The sequence below is a fragment of the Anthonomus grandis genome, chromosome 20 (assembly GCF_022605725.1).
Source record: "Anthonomus grandis grandis chromosome 20, icAntGran1.3, whole genome shotgun sequence".
NCBI lineage: Eukaryota > Metazoa > Arthropoda > Insecta > Coleoptera > Curculionidae > Anthonomus > Anthonomus grandis.
Window position 1 is genome coordinate 4,195,085 of NC_065565.1, and position 15,098 is coordinate 4,210,182.

At 31.6% G+C, this 15,098-nt stretch overlaps 2 protein-coding genes across 24 annotated transcripts in view; one reads left to right on the forward strand and one right to left on the reverse strand.

Annotated features, from left to right (window-relative positions):
- The window catches only part of LOC126747927 (liprin-alpha-1), a 455,345-nt gene that overhangs the window by 248,376 nt on the left and 191,871 nt on the right, over positions 1 to 15,098 (reverse strand). The window lies entirely within an intron of this gene.
- On the forward strand, positions 719 to 4,277 carry LOC126747930 (uncharacterized). The gene is made up of 3 exons (XM_050456910.1): positions 719 to 908; positions 1,452 to 2,321; positions 4,133 to 4,277. Exon 2 carries the CDS (start codon positions 1,603 to 1,605, stop codon positions 2,317 to 2,319), a length of 717 nt encoding a protein of 238 aa, XP_050312867.1. The 5' UTR covers positions 719 to 908; positions 1,452 to 1,602; the 3' UTR covers positions 2,320 to 2,321; positions 4,133 to 4,277.

The window sequence follows — 15,098 nt, forward strand, 5'->3', positions numbered from 1 at the left end:
ATCGTGGTATTCCAGATGAAGCTATTCCCGTAATGGTTAAATCTATAAGTGAACGAACTCTTAAACAGTATTCAGGAACATACAAAAAATTGCAGAGACAGTTAGACATTTTTGAAGCTAGACTCGCTCACGTCATTTCCTTTCTAAACGAATTATATTTACAAAAATCATCTTAATAGTCATAGATCTGCTTTGTCTTTAATATTAAACTTTTCTAACACCGATGAAATTTTAATTAAACGATTCTTGAAGGGTGTTTTTAGAATCAGGCCCAGCCTTTCAAAATACAATACAACGTGGGCTGGCAGGACCCAATGTCTATTGTAGAATACCTAAAAAAGATGTATCTATTAGAAACGCTTTCGTTAGAATTACTTACGAAAAAACTGGTATCCTTACTAATTTTAGCAACGGGACAACGAGTACAAAATTAAGATCTTTATTACACAATTACTAAAAACATCAGGCATTAATCGTGAACAGCCGGTCTTAGAGTTTAACACTTTCACTGAGTGCCCAGAGTTGTGCATCATAAATACATTAAAGGCATATTTTTTGAGAACAAATTCGCTTAGAAAGGACAATGGCGGATTTCTTATATTATACTTCTAAAAACCCATTCGGAACACTAAGTTTGTAATAATGTTTCGCGACACGAAACGACAACACTGCTTTAAAAATTCTTCCCAGCTCACCACGTCGCACATCGACCTGAATCATCATTAATGTTTAGTGTTGCGCAGCGACAACAAGGTGTTAAAGTGATATCTCAAATTTTTGTGTAAAAAGTGTTCAAATGAAGCGTAAAGCGAAAGAAGACCTTAAGAGGAAAGCAAAGAAGCGATTGCTTGAAGATTTAAGGAGGAAAATGGAAAAATTTGAGAGGTTTATGGAGAGTTCCACTTCAAGTAAGTTCTATTTTTTCGCACAACAATAAATAATGTGGGTACTATTGAATCTAATCAAACCTATAAAAACAAATGCGCCTTTTATTTTCAAAGAAAATACATAAACTTTTACATAAAAATATCTTCATTAGTAAGCAAAATAGCCGCATGAGAAATCCGAGAATTGTTTATATTCGAAATAAGATAAGCAGGCGAGTATGAATTCCTTTCTGGTATACCGTATGGAAATGTTTCATTTTATAGGTAATACCGATTGAAATATTTTACATGTAAATAAATAATTGTTTTATTAAAACGATTTAGTTTTAAGTTGGTTTTTCCTTTACTGGGCCAACTGACATAAGTTGTTTTTCCCTTTTTATTTTTTTGGGGCAACTTTGACTGATTGGTAGTGTATTTAGTTGGCTGTTTTCTCACGTTTGTGAGCAACCAAAAATACCTACAAATTAATAAGAAAAATTAATAGTTGTTTTGCTAATTGCCAACTATTAAAATATATGGATACTAACGCAGGATAGAATTCAGAATATAATATTGTTTCAGGTGAATACTCTGATTCCACAGATTCAGGGTCAGAGTCAGATCATTCTCCCGGGAATGATGACGAGCCTCAGGAAAGGGTAGAAAAGGATTTAACCCTAAGCGTAATTTTGGGAGAGGACCCAAAAATTATTGGGGAGAAAGGCCCTCCATTATGCGAAGCTTTAGTAAATCGATGGTCAGCGAGAGAGACCTCAGCTACCTGAGCGAGGGACTAGAAAAGGATATCAGAGAGGCGCTTACTGAAAAATATAAAACGCCCGATAACGGCCAGTTTCTAGAAGCTCCGAAATTAAACCCCGAGATTGAAATATCTCTGTCTCCAGCTCAAATTAAAAGGGACCAGTTTTCCATGAGCATTCAAAACAAGCTAGGAAGAGCTCTGGCAGCACAAGGTTCTGTTTTAAATATTATTTTATCAAAAGACGCAGCTCCGCATACGATTGACGATAATACAAAAACAGCCTTAGCTGATGCAGCTAAATTGATTTGTGAAGCACATTACCTCATATCCTACCACCGGAAACATGAACTATATACCTTTTTAAACGCCGATGTTCAGAAGGTAGCTATGAAATCCCAGATTGACTCATTACTATTTGGGGAGAACTTCCAAGAAAAATATAAAGCTGCAAAAGAGGTTAAGAGAACGGCTTTAGATTTAAAAGCGGGTCCTTCAGGGAATAAGCAAGAAAAGAAGGATCATTTAAACTACAAGCGCCAAAGCAACAGACCCAGGTTCAAGACAGAGAAGTACGACAGGAGGAAGAGGGCGAGACAACCAGAGTGGCAGACGGAGAAGCAGCCACAGTGGACTCGGGGCAAGCAGTCCAACCAAAAGCAGCGTTGGTCGGGGAAATACCACAACTAGAGGTACCTAGAAAATATGCTGGTAGAATTAAACTATTTTATAAGCAATGGGAAAAGATCACGGCAGACCAAACTATTTTGCGTTGGGTTTCTGGGTATTCAATCCCTTTTATTAAAACTCCCATTCAGAAACGAGTTCCGGCAGTAAACATTTCTAAAAAAGAATTGACTAACTTAAATCGTGAAATTTTAAAACTAGAAAGTATTGGAGCTATCGTTGAATGTAAACACAAACGTGGCGAATTTTTATCGCCATATTTTTTGGTGCCTAAATCAGATGGGGGTTATAGATTTGTATTAAATCTTCAGCGTCTTAATAGATATATTCAAGCTCCTCATTTCAAGCTTGAGGATTATCGGTCAGTAAAAAACTTAATAACAAAAGATTCTTTTATGGCAACTATTGATTTAAAGGATGCGTATTTTGTTATACCAATAGCAAAAAAGTACCGAAAATTCTTAAGATTTAAATTTAGCAATATTCTTTATGAATTTTGTTGTATGCCGTTTGGCCTATGTATAGCACCATACGTATTTACCAAGTTGCTAAAACCTGTAAATTTTAAACTTAGATCAATAGGCTTTGAATCAGTGAATTATTTGGATGATTATTTTCTTTTGGGGAAATCCAAAAAGGAATGTTTTCTTAATGTTATGGAAACTGTAAAATTACTTTATAAGTTGGGATTTATTATTAATTTTCAAAAGAGTTCCTTAGATCCTATGAAAGAATGTAAGTTCCTAGGCTTTATATGGAATAGTTCACATCTTAAAGTTCGGCCAACTGATTATAAAATCACTAAAGCACAAATTAAAATTAATAAAATTATTCAGAAGTCAAAAATTAAAATTCGAGAATTTGCAAAATTTATTGGTTTTTTGAATTCAATGTGTTTGGCCTTTAAGTACAGTAGGTTATATATAAAGCAAATGGAAAGGGAAAAATGTATTGGCTTACAAAATAACAGAGGGGACTATAATGCAAATATTAAAATTACAGAAGAATCACAAAAAGAGATGCGATGGTGGTTAAAGGAATTGCCCTGCAGTAGCCAATACTTTGGTTCGATTGACTACAAGTTAGAAATATTTAGTGATGCCTCAAACACAGGTTGGGGGATATTTTGTAATAACGAAAAAGCTAATGGGTTTTGGAATGAGGTCGAATCTACATTACATATTAACTATTTAGAGATCTTAGCAGCTTTTAATGGTCTTAGATGTTTTGCTTATAATTTTCAAAACTGTCACATTCTCCTTAGAATTGATAATATTACCGCAATATCTGTAATAAATCGTATGGACAGTGTTAAGTATTCGGCACTTAATTCCATCACAAAAAAATTATGGCAGTGGTGTGAAGCGAGAAGTATATATGTTTTTGCATCATATATCAATACTCACGATAATATAGATGCAGATAGAGAGTCCAGGTCATTAAAAATAGAAACAGAATACTCATTAAGTATTAATTCTTACCAAAAAATTGTTCTAAATCTGGGACTTCCTCAGATTGACATCTTTGCGTCTTCCCTGAATACTAAATGTAAGACTTTTGTATCCTGGAAGCGTGATCCGAATTCCTTTAAAGTAGACGCGTTTACATTAAATTGGTCTGAGTTTTTCTTTTACGCTTTTCCACCCTTCTGTCTGCTAGGGAAAGTTATAACTAAAATTATTGCCGAGGGCTCGGAAGGAATACTTGTAGTACCATTTTGGCCTACTCAAAACTGGTATCCAAAATTTCACAAACTATTAGTTTGCCAGCCACTTTATTTTCGGCCAAGGATTGATTTAATATTATCTCCTTTTAGGGAGAGCCATCCGATTTGGGAACGTCTTACCCTGGTTGCAGGGAGGCTATCAGGGAATCCTATACGAAGAGAGGCCTACCAGAAGACTGCATACCCACCATGTTAGCTTCGATAAGTAACAGCACAATTAAACAATATAACGTGTCTCTTAGAAAGTGGTGGATATTCTGCGAAAAAAAAATAACATAAATGTTTTTCAATCAGACAGTAAGCAAGTAGTTAAGTTTTTAAGTATGTGTCAATATGAAGGGGCGTCTTACAATTCATTAAATGCTCATTTGTCAGCCATTAAACTTATTACAGATATAACGGGAAATTTAGAAATTTTTAAACGATTCTTAAAAGGTGCTTTTAGGATTAAACCTTGTTTCCCCAAATATCAAGAAACATGGGATCCGGAAAAGGTTTTGAATTATTTGTCCAAACTTTATCCCTTAGAAAATATTTCATTTGATATGCTTTCGATTAAACTAGTTACACTCTTAGCTCTCACGTCTGCCCATAGAATGCAAACCCTATCTAAAATACAGTTAAACAATATATATACGTATGAAGATAGAATAGAAATTGTTATCACAGATGTAATAAAGACCTCTTATCACAATAAAAGTCAACCGATTTTAAGATTTCCCATATTTAGAGAAAAACCGGAACTTTGTGTGGCAACAACTTTATGTTTTTATATTAATGCCACCCGACCAAAACGATGTGATAAAAATAATAATTATTTATTGTTAACACATAAAAAGCCATACCGGGTAGCATCCACACAAACCTTATCTAGGTGGATAAAAAAGGCGTTAGAACGTAGCGGCATAGATGTTAATAAATTTAAGGGCTATAGTACCAGACATTCAGCGGTTTCAGCCGCCAGTAGACAGGGTGTCAATATAGAGACTATAAGAAGTGCTGCAGGATGGACAGCAAAATCAAATATGTTCGTTAGATTTTACGATAGACCTATATTAGATAAGTGCGTGTTTGCAAAATCCATTTTGGGTATGGAAATAAATTAGGTCCTCGTTAAAGTTAGGAGATAAGATGCTTAAGTAAGAATTTAATTATTAATTTTATATATAAATGATTATTTATATCTGAGTGTTCTGATAAAATATGTACCTACCTTTATGGATATATATATATATTTTTTTTTTTTTTTTTTTGAAGATATATAAATATTCAATGAAATTTTTTTGAATTAGATTAATTTGTCTCATTTTAACTCCCTTTAATTTCACAGGTGGAGTAAATTTGACAAAGCTAGGTTTGTTACTAGATCGCCATAAACTTTCAACAACTTACAAACTTAGTGTTCCGAATGGGTTTTTAGAAGTATAATTAACGATTAAACGACTTACCTGTAAGGATGTTCAATCGTAATTATACGATTAAAACCCATTCGGAACACACCCACCCAACTCAGCTTGTATTGTCATATAACCCGATCCCTTGCGATCTAGTGACTGATATGTTGTACACAAAACATTAATGATGATTCAGGTCGATGTGCGACGTGGTGAGCTGGGAAGAATTTTTAAAGCAGTGTTGTCATTTCGTGTCGCGAAACATTATTACAAACTTAGTGTTCCGAATGGGTTTTAATCGTATAATTACGATTGAACATCCTTACAGGTAAGTCGTTTAATCGTTAATTGTCTTATAGAAAACCTTACCGGACGGCAACCGCGCAATCTATAAGCCGTTGGATAAAACAAATACTAGTATACAAGTATTTTTCATGCACATAGCACTAGACACGCCACGTCTTCGGCAGCACTTAAAAAAGGGTTAAATATAGATAGAATTAAGAATACTATAGGATGGACGCAAAATTCACACGTTTTTCAAAATGTCTATAATCGACCCTTGGCAACGGAGAAGGTTAATTTTATAGAATTAGTTGAAAACTGAGAAATGGTTATACATATGTATTATTGTTTTTGGTTTGCCGTTATTAGTATTATTATAAGTTAGTAGGACTCAATTGCTGCTTCTTTCAAAATAAAGATGAGAAGATATATATTATCGGAGTTTTAATTAGTAGCAGGAAAAATAGAATTTAATATGTTCTTTAAACATCTACCAGTGTATTATCTATTTGGACGAGTATACGAAATATAATATAAAGAACAAACGACTTACCGGTAGGAAGTTCGTTCTGGATTATATGAGTATACTCGTCCAAATAGATATGTCCCTAACCCAGTTAAAACACCCTCCCAAGTAATTCTATTTTTCACGCAAATAATGTAATGAGGTGTTCTGGTGATAAAAAAAATCTTTTTGCAGCAAATATATATGCAATATTCAATTTAATAACACGGTTTATTTAAATTTGATATATAAATATTTATTTTAAAAACCGCGTTATTAGTTTGGAAAATATGGACGAAAGACAGTAATTTTTCAAAAGAATTTTATTAAATATTTGAGGTGTAATAATCAAGTTTAAAAACTAGATATCTAGTGTCTATTTTTTTAGATGTCAAAATTTTTTCGCTTTTTTAAAAGGAACAGAATATGATATACGTATATTCTACAGTTTAATAAATATACCAAAACTAAAAATTTACTAAAAAATCGTTGAATAAATATATATTTACCGATAGTAATATATCATGTGCTGTATATATCTTGGGATTTTAGTCAAAAGCATGGTACAAAATCATTAAAACACTCGGACTTTTTTCTGAAATCGCCTGTTTCTAAATAAGTACAACGTAGTACATAGTATGGCCAGTAGGGCGTGACTCGAACATGCTTAATGCCATATCAACTAAGAAAAGCATTATCAGACTTAATAGTCGCAGGAAAACCAAAGGTAGAAAATATGCTTTGAAGAATTGGCTTTAACTGGGAAAAACTTGTAGAATTTACGACTTCTGACTTTGAATATATGCCCAAGACCAGGTGCTCAAGTACTGCATGAAGTCTTTTAAAATTAAACTTCTGGAAAGATTTCAGATGCTTTACTACTTCTAACAGTTCTTGAAACTGACCAAATTGCATTGTATCTGAGACTTAACGTAATCTGATATTGATTTAATGTTATTATACCATTCTCACCTCAAACTATCAATTCAGATATTTCATTCGTACAATGAAATTTAATTTTTTTGCTTGGACAATATTTTGCCCTGTATGCGTTTTAATCACTAAAACAACACGACATAGCCCCGCTTCATGACAGTTTAAATCTGACCTTTGGGACTTGAAGTTGGAAATATCCGGCTAGACTACGAGGGCTGTTAATTCGAACGGGGATAGCGCCTCGTTGATATTTTTATCAACGAAGGTTAATAAAATATCCACAAATTTTTCCATATACTATTCGCTGTATTGTACATATACGATTTTTCTGCTTGCTATGATTTATGACAAGATCAGGGTTCTTATTTTGACATACTAAAGTGAGAAGGTGATTAACCAAACGTCATTATATTAACGTTCACTTTGAAACAGCCAAACTCAGTCAGGTACTGGCAAGTAAATTTTCCAGCAGACACATTCGAAGAAAGTTACCAACTTAGTGACTGGTAAACATGCATATCAGGCACAAAAGTCTGCAGACACGCCTCTATATTAGACCTAACTAGACTCGAGATAAGAGCACTCAATGTACTTACGTGAAGAAGAAGTCCATCTACTTTCTTCAATAGGATTGAGGCTAGCGGAAGATAAAGAGGCATTAACTAGAAGATAAAGGGCACTAAGTTGGCAATAGACTTTCTGCGTATCAGAAATTTTTATTAAGGTGATGACTTACACTAAATATTTTGCATACGTATATATGATTTGTATGGTTGAAGTTGTTCTCTACTGCAGACTTTGAAAAAATGCTGTTTAACCTCCATATACTGAAATCATATTCGAATGTGTCTGTTGGAGAATTCACTTGATAGTACCTGACTGAGTTTTGCTTTTTTAAAGTAAAAAAGTATTAAACACGTAAAGATAATGACGTTTAATGAATCACCTCCTCACTTTCGTATGTCAAATTAAGAACCCTGATCTTGTCATACATCATAGCAAGCAGAAAAATCGGTTACATATATGTAAAGGGTGTCCCATTAACAGCATCTTTAGTTTTACGAAATAGTAGCACAATGTCGCGAAAACCGCAACTCTCTATCTCTAATAATAACGCGAGATATCCCGCAAAAGTACCCAAAATGGGACACCCTGTACAAGCGAATAGTATATGGAAAATATTTTATTAACCTTCGTTGATAAAATAACAACGAGGCGCTATCCCCGTTCGAATTAACAACCCTCGTAGACTAGCCGGATATTTCCAACTTCAAGTCCCAAAGGTCAGATTTAAACTGTCATGAAACGGGGCTATGCCGTGTTGTTTTGGTGATTAAAACACATACAGGGCAAAATATTGTCCAAGCAAAATTTCAAAATTTCATTGTACGAATAAAATATCTGAATCAATAATAGTTTGAGGTGAGAATGGTGTAATAATAGTATATTAATGAAAGCGTTATGTATCAGATTAAGTTAAGTCTCAGATACAATGCAATTTGGTCAGTTTCAAGAATTGTTGGTAAGTAGTAAAGCATCTGAAACCTCTTCAGAAGTTTAATTTTGAAAGAATTCGTCACAAAGGCATATAGAGCATGCAGCACTTGATGCCTGATTTTTGGGCATATATTCATAGTTAGAAGTCGTAAATTCTACAAGTTTTTTCCAGATAAAACCCATTGTTTGTTATTTGGTTAACTGTGATAATGAACTTTTCTTAGTTGATACGGCATTAAACATGTTCCGAATCACGCCCTAGTGAACATAAGCAAATGGTATATGGCAGAAGCATTGGTCCAAATAACAAAAAAGTCACTACTTTAAACTCATGTGTAAACAGGCAATTTAAAATCCCAGATTCAAGCATTCTTGATCAATAATAGGAGCAAACCACACCCCACCGCTGAAGTTTCACCCTTTCAGAATTAAACAGTACAATTACTTTTTAGAAAAAAAAAACATCTATTCTAGTTTGAATTTTTTTGGATATGGCTATATCAGTTGCTTTTCCTTTAAGCCTTTTCAGCAGCAACACATCTTCAATAGCCAGATTGTTCTCCTCGCTCTACCTGATCGCTATTGAAAGCGCTTTGACCGCATCTGTATGTTTAACTTTCTGTGTAATAACATCCTCGTCTGATTCAGAAGATTCGTTTTGATTTTCGATATTGTTTCCTATGGCATCTTATACCACCTCTCACTTGTTCCCCATAGCCCATTTAGTAATGTTTTCGATGTTTAAATTATTTTCTGGATCAATGACTCTTAAAGAATTTGTTCATATTTCCAAATCCTTTCAGACTTATTGGAGCAAGTTTTTTTTTTTAATTATTGTCGCGGACTTCCCGTTATCTGGTTCTTCGCTTGTAACGAAGTTACAAGATTTTGTCTTTATTTTATAGTAATAAGGGTAAGCCCAGACAGTCTTTTATAAGACAACTTAGATAATTTTGCTCCGTTAACATTTTAACCTCCAATTTTATAATTTACATAACAAAAAGATATATTTTAAGTTTTACCTGTGAGTCATGAGGGGTTTATAATTGTAAACATACATAAAGAAACCAACTTAAAGAGGTTTCTAGCCTGATAGTATCCTGGAAAGATTTGATTTCTTAGTTCTCCGTTGACTATGTTGTAGTCTCTGGCCTTATTCTTAGGATAATAAAGAACCACAAATGCCTAAAACTAAGAGGGTTTTCATCACTATGCTTCTAGTTTTTCGGTTATTTTCATGAAATTTTCCTTTCATGCTGTTGCATTGTTTACATGTTCTATTTTGAAACTACATTCTTGTTTCCAACCAGAGAAACACTCACTGCGGATTTATTTTGTATTTAATTGATAATTTTTATTGTTGACTTTTTATTTTCTGCTCTGTCAATAAATCAGTTGGGTTGGGTTGGGTTGTGTATCGATTATTTTAATTCACTTAACGATAGGGTTAAAGCGCTATAATAATAAAAAATATGTAATTACTTACTGGATTGAATATCTTAAATAATCTCAAAAATCCTAAATAATAATTCCAATATTAAATTTATTTAAAAAAATGCCTTAAAAAATAAATAAAGAAATCAGACGCTCTGTTTCAGATTGTACGAAGTGGTACCATTAATTGATCCATACACAACATTTTTAGTAAAAATTTGGAATCTCTGACCAACAAATTAACAATTTTGACTTCAAAGTTGGATATTGATTAAAATACTTATTTAGTTTATCTTTAATTTCTTGTAAGAGACTTAGGAGACTTTGGACAAATATTCCAGGCATTCTAATTACTTCAAAAGTCTTAAAATGGTGATTTCGCAATTATGGAACATTAATCAGACACAAAATACGACCTTCTTTCTTGATGGAGATGTTTGGTGTAATTAGGCTTTAATTAGTTTTTAGTTAATAGTCGTTATAGTAAAATGCAATTCAATCTAACCAAAAATGATTGTGAAAGACATTACATAAAATCCCTTTTAATTTAATAAATGTTCGACTACAACGCAATATCCACATAAAGAAGGGTCGTAGAGGCAAAATACACCCACAAGGACCCTTTTTCCCGCTAAACTATTACATGGATTAGAATATCGAGAAATAAGTAAAGAACTTTAGGTCTGTAGGGAGTAGCAGTCGGTCAGGATGTAAAAAGGTAAACAAAAAATCGATTGTCTGACTTTAGGTATATATTTCTAAGTTACCTTCTAGATTATATAAAAGTAATAAGGGTTTTTCTTCAAAACTAGACCTGCAACATAATTAAAATGAAATTTAATATCTATCCATAATTCGAAATGTTGTAAAGCGATGAAGCAGCGAAACTGGAAAATCCGAAGGAGGACCGACCTTCGGGCATTATTGTGTAGCTTTTAAAGGCGATCTCTTGCGAAATCTGATTAAATTAGCATTCCGGAATTAAATTCATTTCACGAGGCGGACTTTCATATTTTCGCCCGTAATATTTTTGAGTGAAAAGTATTATAATGGTGCCCTAATTGTATTTAATAATTGGAAAGATGCTCAAGTAAGAAGGTTTTACTTATAGGTACAAAAACTATAGATTTTTTATCGCCTATATTTTTGTTAAAAAGTATTTTTCTCTCAGGCAATTATTTTCTGGAAAAAAAAACGTTTTTTAATAAGCCTACCCTTTCCCCGTTGTTTTCCTAATTAATACGCATGAATAACCGCTAGTTTTGTTGTTAATATCCGATCAAATAACACAGTTTGTTTATTTATATGTGCTAAAATTATATATATCTATATTAATAAATATTTAATACAAAAACAGTGCTATTAGATGGGATATTATGGACGAGAAACAGTGATTTTTCAAAAGAATATCTTACTGGGCAAATGTTTGGGGTGGGTGGGGGGGTAAAGGTTGTATTAATGAAAAACAATATTTTTGCAGAAAATATATATATGCAACATTTAATTTAATAACACTGTTTATTTAAATGTTACATGTAAATATTTAGTATAAAACAGCGTTATTAGATTAAATAATATAGACGAAAGACAGTGATTTTTCAAAGAATTTTTTACTGGATAAATGTGTGGGGTGGGTGGGGGGGCAACGGTAATATTGATAAAAAACATTGTTTTTGCAGGAAATATATAAAATATTTAATTTAGTAATACTGTTTATTTGATAACTTATTTAACTTTGTAACATATCTTTAAGGTTACGGGGAAAAGTATAGATACAAAAGTTATATTTTTTTTCGTTAGCTATAAAATCGAAATAATTAACGATTTTTATCAAAACTACCCTTGCTCCCCCCACCCACCCCACGTATTTATTCAGTAAAAAATTATTTTGAAAAATCATTGTTTTTCGTCCATAATATCCAATCTAATAACACTGTTTTTGTATTAAATATTTATTAATATACATATAAAAAATTATATCAAATTTAAATAAACAAACTGTGTTTTTAGATTAGATATTAACGACGAAACCAGCTGTTATTCATGCGTATTATTTTGGAAAAAAATTATTTTTTTTAAATAATTTTTTAGTAGCAAGTTGTGTGGGGTGGGTGGGGGGGGGGGGTAAGGGTTTTATTGATGAAAAACAATGTTTTTGCATGAAATATATATGAAATATTTAATTTAGTAACATTGTTTATTTAATAACTTATTCAACTTTGTAACGTATCTTTGAGGTTACCTGGAAAAAGTATAGATACAAAATATTTTTATTAACACAAACTTTACCCCCTCACCCACCCCACACATTTGCTTAGTAAGAAATTCTTTGAAAAATCACTGTTTTTGCAAAAAATATATATGTAATATTTAATTAAATAACACTGCTTATTTAAATTTAATATAATTTTACATCTAAATATTTACTATAAAAATAGCGTTATTAGATTGAAAAATATAGACTAAAAGCAGTGATTTTTCAAAGAATTTCTTACTGAATAGATGTGTGGGGTGGGTGGGGGGCCAAGCGTAGTGTTGATAAAAATCGTTTATTTTTTTAGTTTTATAGCCAACGTTAAAAAAAATAACTTTTGTATTTATATACTTTTCCACGTAACCTCAAAGATACGTTACAAAGTTAAATAAGTTATTAAATAAACAGTGTTACTAAATTAAATATTTTATATATTTAATTTTAATTATGTGGGGTGGGTGGGGGGTAAGGGTTGTATTGATAAAAAACAATGTTTTTGCAGAAATTAATTTAAAAACACTATTTATTTGACTTTGTAACGTATCTTTGAGGTGACGTGGAAAAGTACAGATACAAAGGTTATATATTTTTTTGTTAGCTATAAAACCAAAAAAATTCATGATTTTTACCCACACTACCCTTGCCATTATTTAATTAAATATTGCATATATATTCTCTGCAGAAACTTGGTTTTTGATCAAAACAAACCTTAACCCCCCACCCACCCCACACATTTATCCAGTAAAAAATTCTTTTGAAAAATCACTGTTTTTCGTCCATAATATCCAATCTAATAACGCTGTTTTTAAACTAAATATTTATATATAACATTATATAAAATTCAAATAAACAGTGTTATTAAATTAAATATTGCTTATATATTTTCTGCAAAAGCATTGTTTTTTTATCAAAACAACCCTTAACCCCTCACCCACCCCAAAAATTTGCCCAGTAAGAATTCTTTTGAAAAATCACTGTTTTCGTCTATAATATCCAATTTAACAAAGCTGTTTTTACTCGAAATATTTATATAGAAAATTATATTAAATATAAATAAATAGTGTTATTTAATTAAATATTGCATATATATTCTCTGCAGAAACTTGGTTTTTGATCAAAACAAACCTTAACCCCCCACCCACCCCAAAAATTTGCCCACTAAAAAATTCCTTAGAAAAATCACTGTTTTTAGTCCATAATATCCAATCTAATAACGGTGTTTTTATACTAAATATTTATATATAAAATTATATTAAATTTTAATAAACAGTGTTATTATTAAATATTGCATATATATTTTCTGCAGAAGCATTGTTTTTTATCAAAACAACCCTTAACCCCCCACCCACCCCGAAAATTAGCCCAGTAAAAAATTCTTTTGAAAAATCACTGTTTTTAGTCCATAATATCCAATCTAATAACGGTGTTTTTATACTAAATATTTATATATAAAATTATATTAAATTTTAATAAACAGTGTTATTATTAAATATTGCATATATATTTTCTGCAGAAGCATTGTTTTTTATCAAAACAACCCTTAACCCCCCACCCACCCCGAAAATTAGCCCAGTAAAAAATTCTTTTGAAAAATCACTGTTTTTCGTCTATAATATCCAATCCAACAACGCTGTTTTTATACTAAATATTTATATATAAAATTATATTAAATTTTAATAAACAGTGTTATTATTAAATATTGCATATATATTTTCTGCAGAAGCATTGTTATTAATAATTTATTAGCACTGTTTTTGTATTAAATATTTATTCATATAGATATATATATATATATATATATATATATATATATATATATATATATATATATATATATATATATATATATATATATATATATATATATATATATATATATTTATATCAAATTTAAATAAATAAACTGTGCTATTAAATTGAATATTAACGACGAAACCAGCTGTTATTTATGCGTATTATTTTGGAAAACAATGATTTTTAATAACAATTTCTTACTGGTAAGTTGTGTGGGGTGGGTGGGGGGTAAGGGTTGGATTAATGAAAAACTCTTTTTTAAGCATTCTTTCCAGCGTTATTAGTAAATAAGACAGTAACGAAATTAGTTTAAAATTTTTTATCTATTGTTTGTATGTTTTGTATACTATAGTTTTTAATATTTTGCAGGTATCACATTTTTTACGAATATTATTACAAACGTTACACAATATAGATTTAGCTGCAATAGGTAAATTTAAAAGCATTGAATAAATAATTTCATCGCTACCCGGTGCTGTGTCACCCGTTTTCTTAATATTTAAATCCAGTTTCTCCACGCTAATTTTTCGACTTAAAAAAAATTACATTTTCAAGTAGTAATATGCAGTAGTCTAATGAATAATTTTTTTTTAATAATAATGTTGCTTGTTCGTCAAATTTTAAAAAAATCACACATTACATTATCATGATTAAGACCCCAAACATACGGTATATCACGTCATCCTTCCCCCACTAAAATATTCACACCAAAGAAATCAAATATTTTACCTGGTCGTATTTACGCACCAACCCTATACTCACTCCTCCACCCCTGTTTAATCCGGCCAAATCGCTGGTGGTGTAACGCACACCCCTATTTTATCCTTTTATTTATTTTCGGCTGTTTTAAACCTGACTTTTACAAGGGGCCCACCAAATCCGTAGGGAAAAAGTACAACGGTTTCGAAAGGGCCCTTGCGGGCGTAATTTCGGCTGCAAATTGTGTTTTCTACGTTG